At 36.8% G+C, this 15,198-nt stretch overlaps 1 protein-coding gene across 4 annotated transcripts in view; it reads right to left on the bottom strand.

Annotated features, from left to right (window-relative positions):
• Positions 1-15,198, bottom strand: part of HSDL2 (hydroxysteroid dehydrogenase like 2) — a 120,497-nt gene that overhangs the window by 97,948 nt on the left and 7,351 nt on the right. For 3 of the 4 annotated variants that reach the window (XM_049710972.1, XM_033427443.2, XM_049710973.1), the window contains one exon: positions 14,173-14,244. The exons of the other annotated variant lie outside the window; for it this stretch is intronic. In XM_049710972.1, coding sequence (XP_049566929.1) covers positions 14,173-14,225 — 53 coding nt within the window. In that variant the 5' untranslated portion in view covers positions 14,226-14,244. Of the gene's footprint in view, positions 1-14,172; positions 14,245-15,198 lie in introns of those variants that run through there. 4 annotated transcript variants of the gene reach the window in all.

The following is a 15,198-nucleotide window of genomic DNA, read 5'->3' as shown; positions in this document are numbered from 1 at the left end:
GTCCCCTGCATTGGCAGGTGGATTCTTAACCACTGTACCACCAGGGAAGCCCATTGGTTTGTTTACTACACCATCCCCACACAACTCTTTGACAAAGAATTGAGGTTTATATGAGGGAATTACTATCTATATATCTATATCTATATCTATATAAATAATAACTTTATATAACAACTGCTATGTCAACTGCCTACCCATTAGACATTCTCCACTTCTTATTAACAGTATATCTCTATTATTAGAGGTGGCAGTATGCCCAGCAAAAGCAGTGAATCTCTCAAGCCTCCCCTGCAACTAGGGGTGTCCATGTGACCAAATTATGGCTAATGAGGTAAGCGGAAGATGTAGGGGAGGACTTTGGGAAAACTTCTTTAAAGGGCTTCCAGACATTTTGTGACCTTAAGACTGAAAGCCATATACTCACATAATAGAACAAAAAGGAGACTGGATCTTTGATGAACATGGAGTGCCATAACAGCCCTGAAACCATTACTTCTAGGCTTCTTTTGCATGATAAATAAATTTTTATCTAGTTTAAGGCACTGTTATTTTTGGTTTTCTGTTACATGCATCTGGACCTAACTCTTAAATGCAAAAGTATCAAAAGACTATAAACCACTGCAAGGGGTTCCCTCTTGAACACAGCCAAATCGCTAGCGTTGTTCCTCGTCTTCATATCTGCTTTTCTCCCTGAGAGTATCAGTTCTGTTCAAATTTCCTTCTTTAAAATTGTCTTTAATATCTCTACCCCCTTTCAGGAAATCCCATGCCCTGCTCACAGGAGTTGGTCTCATATATTAAGATCCATCCTCTTTTCCTAAGCCAAACATTTTCCCAAGCATAAATTACCCATTCTATTTAGAATATGACTTTAGCAAGAGAGTCCACGATGGGTGTAGGTGTTCCAAGTCCAATTCCCTTGGAGATATTCCCCCCTAATTCTTCCTGGGGTCCAGTAAGTGACTATTATGTCAAACACACCCACACCTCCCAAACTCAGGCATTAATTCGGAGACACAGTACTCTACTGTGAGTACACGTACTGTTTCCAAGCTGAGAAAGAGAAATATTTGATTCTTCTGTTATCAAAATAGCTTCAACCCTGCTCACTATAAAGATAGCATTTGATGATTTTATATTGCAGAACAATACCAGTTATTTTTTAATCTTCTAGCTTTCAAACTGTGCCTACCAGGCATTTAAAAAAAAAAAGACATTGGAAGTTAGCTTAAGAATCAGTCCCATAATTGAGCCATCTATCTCTTAATGGCCACTACTTTGCTACACAAATACCAAACTTTGGAATTACCCCATGTCTTTCCTCTATGCCAAATTAAATTCTTGTAGGTGTCATCCTCCTACTACCCTCTACTAAATTAAATTCTTGGTTAAGGTCTCATACTCCTACTGCTCCAGTAGAAGACAGGCTATATGAAGACATTATCCTCTGATACAAGTAATCCTCCACCTCTAAGGGGGATGGGAAGGAGATTTGCTTTTCCAGTTACATGAGCAATATATTCTCATAGAGAAGTCCTCCAGATTGTTCTTTTGTTTTGCTTTTCTGCTACTGACCTTTTGCTTGTTTGCCTGTTCAAGGTTGAATATTTGCCTGGTGCCCTGCAGGATCATATGAAGTAAACATCTTTTAGAACCATACTGGGGAGGGAGGGCAGTAGTTCTATCCAGTTGTCTGGCATCGCAGGAACCTTTCCACTGACCTTGTAAACTGTGATCAGATTTTTGCACAAGACTATTTCCACAAAGGGCAAATAAGTAAAAATAAAATAATATACTCTAACCAATCCATCTGACTCCTTGTTAAACAGTTATATCAAAAATTTTAGGGGAAAAAGAAAAAAAATTTTAGGGGAAGGTTTCACTTAATGGCCAAAGCAAAGGCCTTGTTCCAGTCGCAAATAAAATTTATCCTATTAAAGATATGGTCTCAGATTCCTAAGAAGGGACTATTTTGTCCCATAGAAGAACATTTACAATACTATAGGCATCTATAATATGTATCAACTTCATATATCTGTAGACAAATGGAATACCAAGGAAAGGCACATCAACTGTTATTATAGGAAGCTAACTTCAGGGCACAAGAGTTATAGGTAACAAGTTCTTGGAAAGGGGGAAAAAAAGGACTTGTCCTTTTTCTTCTGCTATCCTACTCACAGCTATTCCTCCACCTCCGCTTCTTTGAAAACACTGGGGTGAATCACACATTAGTTAACTGGTTAGGAATTGGTAAGTTAAGGGAGAATCATGATAAGGGCTGGTGAAAGACAGTATTCAAGGCTGCTTGAGAAGAGTGGAAATATTTAATCAAAGTCATTAATTGTTACAAAACTTCCAGGGAAGTGAACAAAAATGAACCTAAATCAGAGAAGAAATTTCAAGTATAATGAAACTAGGAAACTGACACAACCTTACCAAAAACTACGAAGAATACCTTCCAATTTGTATCCAAATTAAGGAAAGCAGTGAGATTTGACAAGCATTTCTTCTAAGTAATAACTCAGTGCCATTTTTTTAGAAAGTAAATGAGATTGTCCTAAAAGTCCAGCAGTAATCTGAAATTTGAAGAAATAAGGACTGGTGACTTGGGTGGACCAGGGAAAAATTAAGAACGCCACCCTTGGGAGGTCTATTCCAAGATGGTAAAGAAGGTAGAACTCGGGCTTCCCTGGTGGCGCAGTGGTTGAGAGTCCGCCTGCCGATACAGGGGACGTGGGTTCGTGCCCCGGTCTGGGAAGATCCCACATGCCGCGGAGCGGCTGGGCCCGTGAGCCATGGCCGCTGAGCCTGCGTATCCGGAGCCTGCGCTCCGCAACGGGAGAGGCCACAACAGTGAGAGGCCCGCGTACAGCAAAACAAAAAACAACAAAAAAAGGTAGAACTGAAGAAGAGACAATATGACACACATTTTGGTTTTCCAGGACTCAGTTTCCTGACCCATAACTGAAACTTGGGATTTAGGGGCTGCTGAAGGGTTAATAATGACCTGCAAGACAGGTGTGCAATTGTTGACCAAAATAAACTGAGCAGAGTAAATAAACACTGATTATAAGATAAAAATCCTACAACAGGGTGGGTCTCTCCAAAACACTCAAACTAAAAAAAGATTTTTTTTCTTTTAAATCTTATTTCCAGTAGAAATGAGCACGTCTCATACTCAGATCTTGGTTTCTAACCCTACACTCCAATAAAAGGAACCAGGGTTCCTTGGAGAAATGACTCATTTTAGGACTGGGGCAGAAAATATACAAGATGATCCTGGAGCATCTTGTAGTGCCAGAAAGTAAGGGAGTACTCAAAACAGACCAACAAACAAACCCAAAACAAAACACCCCACATTGACGGAGGTATGTCAAAGGAGTACAGAAGTCAACTGAAAGATCTCTCAATGGCTAAAACTGAAACACTTTGAGCAACAAAATAAAGTTGTACTGGATTATAATCAAAGTATAAAATAAATATCCATGAGTTGATACTGATATAATTATATGATTGAATTAAAAATGAGGAGAAATGACAGAATTCCTGTACAGAAGAATGCGAAATAATTTCTGTAAATACAGCCTCCTCAAGGAGGTACAGAATAACTCTCCATTCCTTGAGTGTGGGCTGTACATAGTGACTTCTTTCCAAAGAGTACAGTATGAAAAGGGGAAAAAAATAACTTTACAGTGAAGAAAGCTGACAAACACCAACTCAGTCAGGTGATCAAAGTCAACATCAACTGTGATAAGCCATGTTGATAATATGTATCCTTGATATGATGTGAGGAAATGGTACTTTTTCTCTGTAAACCTCCCCAAAACCTATAACTCTAGTCTAATTGTGAGAAAAATATAAGACAAATTGCAACTGAAGGACATTCTACAAAATACCTAACCAGTACTCCTCAAAACTGTCAAGGTCATCAAAAAGAAGGAAAGTCTGAGAAACTGTCACAGCTAAGAGGATCCTAAGGGGATATGATGACTAAATGTAATATGGTATCTTGGATGGGATCCTAGAACGGAAAAACAACATTAGGTAAAAACTAATGATATCTTAATAAAGTATGGATGATAGTTAATAACAATGTATTAATATTGGTTCATTAATTGTAACAAATGTATCCTACTAATGTAAGATGTTAACCATAGAAACTGGGTGTAGGGCATATAAGAAGTCTCTGTACTATCTTCACAATTTTTCTGTAAATCTAAAACTGCTTTAAACAATAAAGCTTAAATGAGAACCTGATGTAAAAAAAATAAAATAAAATTCAAAACATAAAGCTTATTTAAAAATTTTTAAACCTTATAATAATGCTACATAAATTTTTAAAAACCCACCATTTTAAATGATTGGATTAATTGGAAGAAAATACAGATATCCCTAAGGCAATGGTTCTTAATGGAACTGGCATCCCAGGGAATATTTGTGAATATCTGGAAACATTCTTAGTTGTCACATTTGTGTGGGGGATGTTATTGGCATCTAGTGAATAGAGTCCAGGGATGCCACTAAACATGCTATAATACACAGAACAGTACATCCCATCCTCCCGAGAATATCCCATCCAAAATGTGCTGAGGTTGAAAAATGCTGCCCTAATTGATGAGGTTTGGGGACCTATATCAATGCTGACAGAAACAGGCTAGATTTTGTGTGTGTGTGTGTGTGTGTATAAGATACATTCAAAATATGTATGATATATATGTAAATTATAAGATAATAATAAACATCTGTGAAACCATCACCCAGCTAAAGGACTGAAAATGATGAGTCACGTGCTTCTCTGGATTCCATCTCCCTGCCTCCTCCCGAGAAGTAACCATTGAGTTTTGTGTTTATCTTTCCCTTGTCATCTTTTATAAAAGTGTGTGTGTGTGTGTGTGTGTGTGTGTGTGTGTGTGTGTGTACACAATATATTGGTTAGCTTTGCTTGGTTGTGCTTCCTTTTTAACTTTATAGAAATGGTATCTTAGTATATATAGTTTTCTCAGATTTACTTTTTTTGTTGTTTTTTGGGTTTTTTTGGCCATGCTGCGCAACATGTGGGATCTTAGTTCCCCAACCAGCTATTGAACCTGCACCCCCAGAATGCAGAGTCTTAATCACTGGACTGCCAGGGAAGTCCCTGATTTGCTTTTTCATTCAGTATTTTGATTTATCCATAGCATTGCCTATTGTAGTTTATTCATTTTTCACTGCTGTATACTATTCCATTGTGTGACTATGCCACAATTTATTTGCCCATCTCTCTTGTTGATGGACATTTGGGTTATTTGCATATCATGTTTATTATATAGAACAGTGGTGCTATGAATATTCTTTCATATGTCTCCTAGTGCACATTTCAAGTTTCTCTACGTTATGTACATATAGGAGTGGAATTACTAAAGTGTGGATGTCTTTAAATTTAAATTATGTTTAAGAACTCATTTTCTATCCTGAAGTCATAAAGATAGTCTCCTAAATGTTATTCTAAAAGCTTAAAAATTTTGCGTTTCCTTTTTGAGTCACCTGGAGCTGCTCATTGTATGTGGGTATGAGGTTGATATCTATTAATATATTTGTAATGAGGTAGAGATAAACTTCCACTCTTTTCCCCATTGATCTAAATGCCTTCTGTGTCCTACATCAAGTTTTCATATATACCCATATCTGTTCCATTAAATAATTCGTCTATCCCTATGGCAATACTACAATTTTCTTGATTATTTGACTTTATAAATTTTAAGATTTGGTGAGACAAATCCTCTCACATTGTTATTCTTCAAGATTGTCTTATTCTAGAAATCACTTCATCAAATTCCTGGGAATATTGCTTGGGATTGCTTTGAATCCATAGATCACTTTGGGAAACTATATCTTTACAATTTAGCGTCTTCTACTCCATACATGGTACGTCACTTCTTTAGGCTGGGACTTTACTAATACAGTTTCATTTTTTTTTCCATAAGGTATTACAGATATTGGTTAGATCTATTCCTCAGTATCTTTTATTTTTGTTTTTATACAAAATTTAATGGCATCCTTTGTGTGTGTGAGTGATAAAATGTACAGAACACAAATTTTATCATTTTAACTATTTTTAAGTGTATAGTTCTGTGGCAATGGGATTACCATTTATAAGTGATATTTTCTTTTTTTCTTTTCTTTTTTTTTTTTTTTTGGCCATGCCACTCGGCTTGCAGGATCTTAGTTCCCCAACCAGGGATCGAACCCGTGCCCCCTGCAGTGGAAGCGTGGAATCCTAACCACTGGATCTCCAGGGAATTCCCTCTAAGTGATATTTTCTAATTGTTGTTGCTGGTATGTAAAATGCAACTGATTTTCATGTACTCATACCTAGACTTCTTACTAAACTCATTAATTTTAACAATTTTGACATACTTTTGGATTTTTCTATATAATTATATTAATTGCAAATAATGGGAATTTGCTTTCTCCTTTCCAATATTCACATCTTTTATTTCTTGTCTTATTGTACAGGAACTATGGTATAATGCTGAATAGAAACTTAAGCAAAGGCCCAAAACATAAATAAAAGAAGATTGATACATTTTATTTTGCTAAAATTAAGAGACACTATAAAGAAAATGAAAAGAGAAGCCACATTCTGGAAGAAGATATCTACTATAGTTATTGCCAGGGACACCTAAAAACCAATAAGTAAACAACAATAGTCAAATAGAAAAAAATAGGTAAAATACATTACAGATATTATACTGAAGAAGATTCATGATTGGCCAGTAAAATATGACATGATATTCAATTGTATTAATAATTAGAAAATGAAAATTTAGGGCACACAAGGCATTTTTAAACTCGCTGGCAAAATTTTAAAATTGTACAATACCAATTGAGAGTATGAGCAATTGGATCTCTCAAACACTTGATAACAGTGGTAGTGAAAATTAATAAAATCACATTGGAAACAAAGTAAAGATGAAGATTAGCAAATTCCATGACTCTGCAATTCCACTCCTGAACATATAACCTAGCCTGTAGGACCTAGAGAAATCTCTGTAAGTGCCTCAGGAGATAGGTACAAGAATATTCAGAGAAAAAATATTTATAATAACACAACGACAACAAGGAGAAGCTAGAAACCACTCAAATATCAATCAAGAGAATGGATAAATTGTGGCATATTCTCATAGAGAAATACTGCACAGCATTGAAAATTAATGAACTACGTGGAATTGATCACAGAATCATAATACTGAGTGAAAAAACAAATGGCAGAAGAATATTAAAATATTCAACCATTTATATAAATTTCTTATGGTTTAGGAATTTTCACAAATGTCTTAGAACTATAACGAAAGCAAGGGTATAGGATTACCACTGTTTATACTGGGGTGGGAGAAATCAGAAATGGGATTAGAAAAGGACATAAAAGGACCTTCAATTTTGCCTTTGAAATCAAGTTCTCCTTGGTGGTCATTTTATTATTATGCTTAATAATTTATGTATTAAATTATTTTGAAAAAAATTTAGACATTCAGAAAAACTGTAAAATTTCTACAGAGCATTCCTGAACACCCTCTGTCTAGCTTCCCCTAATGTTAATCTCTTGTATAACCAGAATACAATTATCAGAACTAAGAAATTAAATCACTCAATACTATTAAATAAACTACAGACTTTATTTGTGTGGTAGGCAGAATTCTAGAGGTTTTTCCCTCCAACAATATTCCCATTCCCTGGTTTTGTAAACACTAATTTGTGGGTATGCTTGGAAGGGATTTTGCAGATGTAATTAAAGTTCCACATTAACTGACTTTAGAAAATGGAGATTACCTGACTCAGATAACAGCCCTTAAAAGCTGAAGCTTTCTCTGGCTGATGGCAGAAAAGGAAGGCAGAAGAAGTCAGAGAAATTCAAAATACGAGAAGGACTAGCCTCACCAGTGCTGCTTTGAAAATGGAGGGGGCCACCTAAGAAGGAACACAGGTAGCCTCAAGAATCCCTGGCTGACAGCCAGCAAGGAAACAGGGATCTTGGGTCTACATTCATGAGGAACTGGATTCTTACAACAACATGAAAGAGCTTGGAAGCTGACTCTTCCCAGACAGTCCAGATAAAAACCTCAGCTGGCCAATTCCTTAACTTGGGCATTGTGAGATTAAGGAGAGAGACCCAGTCAAGCCCACGTGGGCTTCTGATCTACAGAACTTTGAGATAACAAATGTGTATTCCTTTAAGCTTCTAAATTTGCACATGGTAATTTGTTACACAACAACAGAAAACAAATATCATTTGTATTTTATCCATTTATCCACTAATGTCCCTTTTCTGTTGCAGTATCTCACATTGCATTTAGTTGTGTCTCATTAGTAACCTCCAACCTGTAACACTTCATCAGTCTTTGTCTTTCATGATACTGACGATCTTGAAGAGTGCAACAAACAAAAAATATTTTGTTGATTTCAAGTTTGTCTAGTGTTTTCTTGGGATTAGATTGAGTTATGTATTTTAGGCCAAAATACCATAGGAGCAATGTAACCTTGTCAGTGCAGTCTATCAGGAGTTCATGTCAACATGTCATATTACTGTTAATTTTAACCTTGATTGCTTAGCTAAGATGATATCTGCTGAGTTTCTTTACTGCAAAATTACTATTTTTCTCTTTATAATTAATAAATATCTCAGGGGAGATACTTTGAGACTATGCCATCCTATTCTTAAAATTTTGCTAATTTTAGCATCCATTGGTGGATCTTGTCTGCAGCAATTATTCTAACAATGGTTTTCTATTTCCCATATTCTGTCTATGCGTGTTAATTAGAATTCATCTGTAAGGAAGAGCTATCCCTTTTCCTTCACTTATTTGTTTCTTCAACTATTTATTTGTATCAGTATTGGCTCATGGTTATTTTACTTTATGGGTTATACAATACTATTGTTATTTATTTTGTTGCTCAAACTATTTCCCTTTTGGTCACCAGGAGATCTTTCAGTAGACTCCTGTGCCCTTTTGGCATGTCCCTATCATTTTATAAGTACTTCTTTACTTTTTAGCGCCTCAAGATACTCTAGGCTCATTTAGTATTTTTGCTTCTGCAGCCCTGGAAACAATGACTTCTCTGAGGAGTCCTGGTTCTTTTTACTGGGGAACAGTATTTAGAAACTAAAATGTGGGCATAAGTTAATGATGTGTCATTGTTCGGCCTTCTCAGCAGGTAAAGCTTGGAAATATAAGTATATATACCTACCCATGCCTACACACATGTATATTTAATTGTGCTATATCGTATATTATAGAATAGAACCAGTCCTCTGTGAGGAGGACCTTCTTAACTTAGTAAGAGTGAAGGAAAAAAAAAAAAAGAGTGGAGGGAAAGGTGCCCAACCAAATGTGGGTACTTAGCAGAATATTCAAAGTATTTTGTGAAAAGGTGTTGAGAGAAGGCATACCTTACTTGCCGGTAGTCTACTGATCTGAACCCTGACATAGTCACTCCCCCTCCACTATACCCACCAAGTAGTTGAAAGGTGAAACGAGAATATAAACCACTGATATCTAGCCCTCTAGCTGAATCAAAAGCAAAAAAAAAAAAAAAAAAAAAAAAAAATTCAATAATTCACAGGTAAGTGGAGAGATTTATGATCTCTCAATGACTCACACTATTCTTTAGTAAATTTAATATCAGAATAGAACTACCATCACTCAAAAATAAGGCACCCTTCCCTGCCCTACACAGACAAGGAAAAACAATTCTAGCAGAAACCCATGCCAAAAACAACAATCACAAATGAAGTAGAAGAATATAATATGTGAAAACAATGAATTGTACTTTTAAAGAAGAACAAACACGGATAAGAGGAAACCTTTGGGCAAAATACTTCTTTGCCCTATTTAGGTAATTAAACAAGGACTCCATGAAACATGAGATTTTAAAATATAGGTAAGATGTAGGCAAAACATTCTCTGACATAAATTGTAGCAATGTTTTTTGGGGGCTGTCTCTCAAGACAAAAGAAATAAAAGCAAAAATAAACAAATCAAACTTATAAGCTTTTGCACAGCAAAGGAAACCATAAACAAAACAAAAAGACAACACACAGAATGGAATAAAGTATTTGAAAACCATGCAACTGGCAAGGGATTAATTTCCAAAATATACAAACAGCTCATACAGCTCAATATCAAAAAAACAACAACCCAATTAAAAAATGAGCAGAAGACCTAAAGTGACATTTCTCTAAAGAAGACATACAGATGGGGCTTCCCTGGTGGCTCAGTGGTTGAGAATCCGCTTGCCAATGCAGGGGACGCGGGTTCGGGCCCTGGTCTGGGAGGATCCCAGATGCTGCGGAGCAGCTGGGCCCGTGTGCCACAACTGCTGAGCCTGCGCTCTGGAGCCCGTGAGCCACAATTGCTGAGGCCTGCGTGCCTGGGGCCTGTGCTCCGCAGCGGGGGAGGCCACCGCAATGAGAGGCCCGCTCGCCGCAGCGAGGAGTGGCCCCTGCTCACCGCAATTAGAGAAAGCCTGCACGCAGCAACCAAGACCCAATGCAGCCAAAAATAAATAAAATAAATAATTTTTTTTTAAAAGTGAATTGTTTAAAAAAAGAAAGAAGACATACAGATGGTCAACAGGCACATGAAAAGATGCTCAACTTCGCTATTTACTAGAGAAATGCAAATCAAAACTACAGTGAGGTATCACCTCACACCAGTCAGAATGGCCATCATTAAAAAGTCTACAAATAATAAATGCTGGAGAGGGTGTGGAGAAAAGCGAACCCTCCTACACTGTTGATGGGAATGTAAACTGGTGCAGCCAGTATGGAAAACAGTATGGAGTTTCCTCAAAAAATTAAGAATAGAACTACCATATGATCCAGCAATCCCACTCCTGGGCATATATCCGGAGAAAACTCTAATTCAAAAAGATACACACACCCCAATGCCAAGACATGGAAGCAACCTAAATGTCCATCAACAGATAAATGGATAAAGAAGATGCAGTATATATACACAATGGAATATTACTCAGCCATAAAAAATGAAATAATGCCATTTGCAGCAACATGCATGGACCTAGAGATTATCATACTAAGTGAAGTAAATCAGAAAGAGAAAGACAAATATCATATGATAACCCTTATATGTGGAATCAAAAAAAAATGATACAAATGAACTTTTTTATGAATCAGAAACAAACTCACAGACATAGAAAACAAACCTATGGTTACCAAAGAGGAAAGGAGAAGGGATAAATTAGGAGTTTGGGATTAACAGATACATACTACTATACATGAAACAGATGAACACAAAGGCCTACTGTATAGCACAGGGAACTATATTCAGTACCTTGTAATAACCTATAATGGAAAAGAATCTGAAAAAGAATATATATATATTTTTTATATATATGTATAGAATACATATGTGTGTGTATATGAATCACTTTGCTGTACACTAGAAACTAACACAACATTGTAAATCAACTATACTTCAATTAAACAAATGTAAATATGGGACTTCCCTGGCAGTCCATTGGTTAAGACTCCATGCTTCCACTGTAGGGGGGTGGGTTCAATCCTGTTCGAGGAACTAAAGATCCCCACATGCCGCATGGCATGACCAAAAAAAAAAAAATGTATGTATGTAAGACAATAATGAGATGAAAAAAGAAAAAAGCTGGCAGAGCTAGTGAAAGAATAAAGGGAAAAATTAAATTATATAATTTTAAAACACATTAAAAATAGTAAGGAATCAAATTAATACTATAGAAATCTGAGTTATAGTTGGAAAGAATAGGCTTGAGAAAATCATACAAAATATTAAGGGAAAAAAACATATGACATTAAATAAAAATAAGGAAACGATCAATCAGAGACCAATAAATAACTAGTTAGTAATGCTAAGGAAGAAAATAGAACAAGTTTAACACAAATTGAATACAGTAAATAATTTCCAAATCAAAAGAAAGATTGTCTCTGCCAGGTACAACCTGTATCTTGTATTCATTTAATAAGATACTGGCTACTATGTGCTAGGCATTGTTCTAGTTGCTAAGAATACATCTGCAAACAAACACACACAAATATCACTGCTTTAACTGATTTTACATTTTAGCAAAGGGAGATGAACAGTAAATAAAATGAGTAAGTTATATATGTTAGAGTAAGGAGAAAAATAAAGCAGGGAGGAGGAGAGATAGTAGGGTGAGTATGCATGATTTCCCATTCCAAATAGAGTAGTCAGGAAAGGTCTTAGTGGGAAAGTGACATGTGAGGAAGGAGCAAACCATGTGGGGAAAAGCATTCCAGGAAGAGGGAACAGAAGGTACAAAGGGCTCTGAGATGGGAACCTGACTGGTCCCAACTAGGAACTACCAATCTGATGTTCAAGGAAGAGTTCGAGGCTAGAGAAAAAAATTTGGTAATCATCAGGCTTTAGATGATATTTAAAACCTTGAAACTGTATCAAGAGAGTAAGTATAGTAAGAGAAGGTCAAAGACTGAGTCTTGAAAGTATCTGAATGCCATGAGTTCAGAACCAGGAAGGAAGATGGGAGTGGCCATAGAGGTACAAAAACATAACAAAAATGCAGTGTCCTGAGAACCAAGTGAAGAAAGTGTATCAGGGAGGAGGGAACTGTCAACTTCTGCAGATGGTTTGATTTAGATGAGGTCTGAGAATTGCCCATAAGATTGTTTCTAGAAAAATTAATAATGATTCAAAATAAGACATATCCTAAATAATTATCTAAATTTCAAAGATGAAGAAAAACTTTTCCAAGTATCTGCCCAAAGAAATAGTTCATACAGAAGGAAAAAGACTGGCTTCAGTCTTTTCCACCATAGTTTAATGATGCTGAAGGAGAGAAGGGCTATAGCTAGAGAGTTTTCTGGGGAGTGACTCAATAGTTCTTCATCCACTTAAGTTTTACCTTAGATAAGTAATAAAATTTGTAAGGACTCAGGAAACAGATAACCCAAGATCCCGTCTAAAAAAACTCTTGAAAATTTATTCTACTAACTGGAAGATGAATTTAAAAAGCACAACACTGTCAGTTATGTCTAAATAAGTGTGATTATTTATAAAATGTAATGTGATGATTATGACTCCATAGAAAATTTACATAATGTGAAAATAATAATCCCCTGGCAAAACTGACTATAAAGAAGGGAGAGAGTTAGTGGAGGGCTATTTTCTTTCATTTCTCAGAGTGGAGTACATTGAATTGAATACATTTTTGCTTCTGAAGTTGATGATTTAAGTATATTATTTAAAATTTAATGATAATCATTACTAGAACGAAAACCAGGTCTTCTAATTTACCCGAGGAAGTTGTCAGAATTCTGATACCAAAACTGTACAGAGAGACCACAAAAAACTCTAAAGTGATCCCATTTATTAATAGAGATATTAAAACCGTAATAGAAAATATTAGCAAAACAAATGTACCAATGTATTTTTTAAAATGTACCTTGACAGAGTAGGGTTTATTCTGTGAATGCAAAATGGCCTGACATGAAGAAATTTATGACAATAATTTGCTGCATTAAATGAAATAAGGAGAAAAGCTACACCATTATCTCACAATCATATACCCCATTACCAAGATAATTTCAAATGCCAAAATTCAACATCTACTTGATCTGTTAAATTGAATATCTACCTGATGAAATTCTTAGAAAGCTGGAAATGTCACTGAGCCAAACTTGGGTCTGCTGGCCCACATGCAATAAAGCCAATCTACCAACACTAGGTTGTGTGAAGGAAAGTGAAGCGTTTATTGCAGGGCGCCCAGCAAGGAATTTAGGACAGCTAGTGCTCAAAACACCGGAGCCCCCCGATGGGTTTCAGCAAGGCTTTTTTTTTTTTTTTTGCGGTACGCGGGCCTCTCACCGTTGTGGCCTCTCCCGCCGCGGAGCACAGGCTCCCGACGCGCAGGCCCAGCGGCCCAGCCGCTCCGCGGCATGCAGGATCCTCCCGGACCGGGGCACAAACCCGAGTCCGCTGCACTGGCAGGCGGACCCTCAACCACTGCGCCACCAGGGAAGCCCTCAGCAAGGCATTTTTAAAGGCAAGGTGAGGGTTGGGGGTGGTCGCAGGGTCTCTGATCAGCTCGTGCACATTCTCTGAATGGTTGATGGTGAGGTAACAGGGCAGTGTCACAGGGGCCAACATTATTAATCCTTACGTGCCAGCAGGTCTGGGGGCTATGCTCATGATCATCAAGTAGTTTTCTTCCATTTGATGGTGGTTTTAGCATCTGTAAAACAACTCAGGAAATGTGCATCAGATACTATTTTTTTTTGGCCACTCGGCTTGCGGGATCTCAGTTCCCCAACAAAGGACTGAACTCCAGCCACTGCAGTGAAAGCCCCGAATCCTAACCACTTAGGTCACCAGGGAACTCCCCAAACACTATTATCTGGGTACTTCAGAGAGGAGCTAAAGCAGAGGATATGCGGGTGGGGTCTGTCCTAGAAGGCCCCATAGTGTCCTGCTCGGTTACAGAGACAGAAGAAAAGTTTCCTCTTGGTGCTAGTATACTTTTTCTTTTTAATCAATTTTTATCAGAGTATAGTTGCTTTGGTGCCAGTATACTTCTTACATCAATACTTTGTTGGTAATCTCCCTTTTTATTTTATTTTTTAATGTTTAATTTTTTTTTGGCCATGCCTTGCTGCATGCAGGATCTTAGTTCCCCAGCCAGGCATCCACAGCCCCTGCAGTGGAAGTGCAGTCTTAACCACTGGAGTGCCAGGGAAGTCCCTCTCCCTTTTTATTAAAAGGAGAGATAGGCCTCTGGTCCAGAACCTTCAGTAGATAATAGTATCTAGGTAGAATTTAATAACATTTTCTGTTTTCACTGTATTTGTTTTTATTTATGACAGCTGTTATGGCAAGTGATCGTGGTTTTTCCATTTATGATAGTGATATAAAAGAAAATAATTTTAAAATAAAAATATTGAGGTAAAAAAGTGAGGTGATTTAAAGAAAAATGTTAAGTAAACAAGAGTGAAGATGGTACATGGATAGAGTAAGAATTATGGAACTGGTATTGGAATGACTCAAGTTTGAGAACTGTTTCAGGCAAATGTTTCTTAAATAGGCCTGTGACTACATTCATGGAGGTCTGAGGGTTTTCTGCAACAATGTTTCAATTTGTCACATTTGTGTATATAACATCTAAAATATCTTATAATGATACTCCAGATCA

This window comes from Orcinus orca, chromosome 6 (assembly GCF_937001465.1).
Source record: "Orcinus orca chromosome 6, mOrcOrc1.1, whole genome shotgun sequence".
In the NCBI taxonomy this organism is placed as follows: Eukaryota; Metazoa; Chordata; class Mammalia; order Artiodactyla; family Delphinidae; genus Orcinus; species Orcinus orca.
Note: the sequence above shows the minus strand (reverse complement) of the source record. Positions and strands in the feature narration are given on the sequence as shown.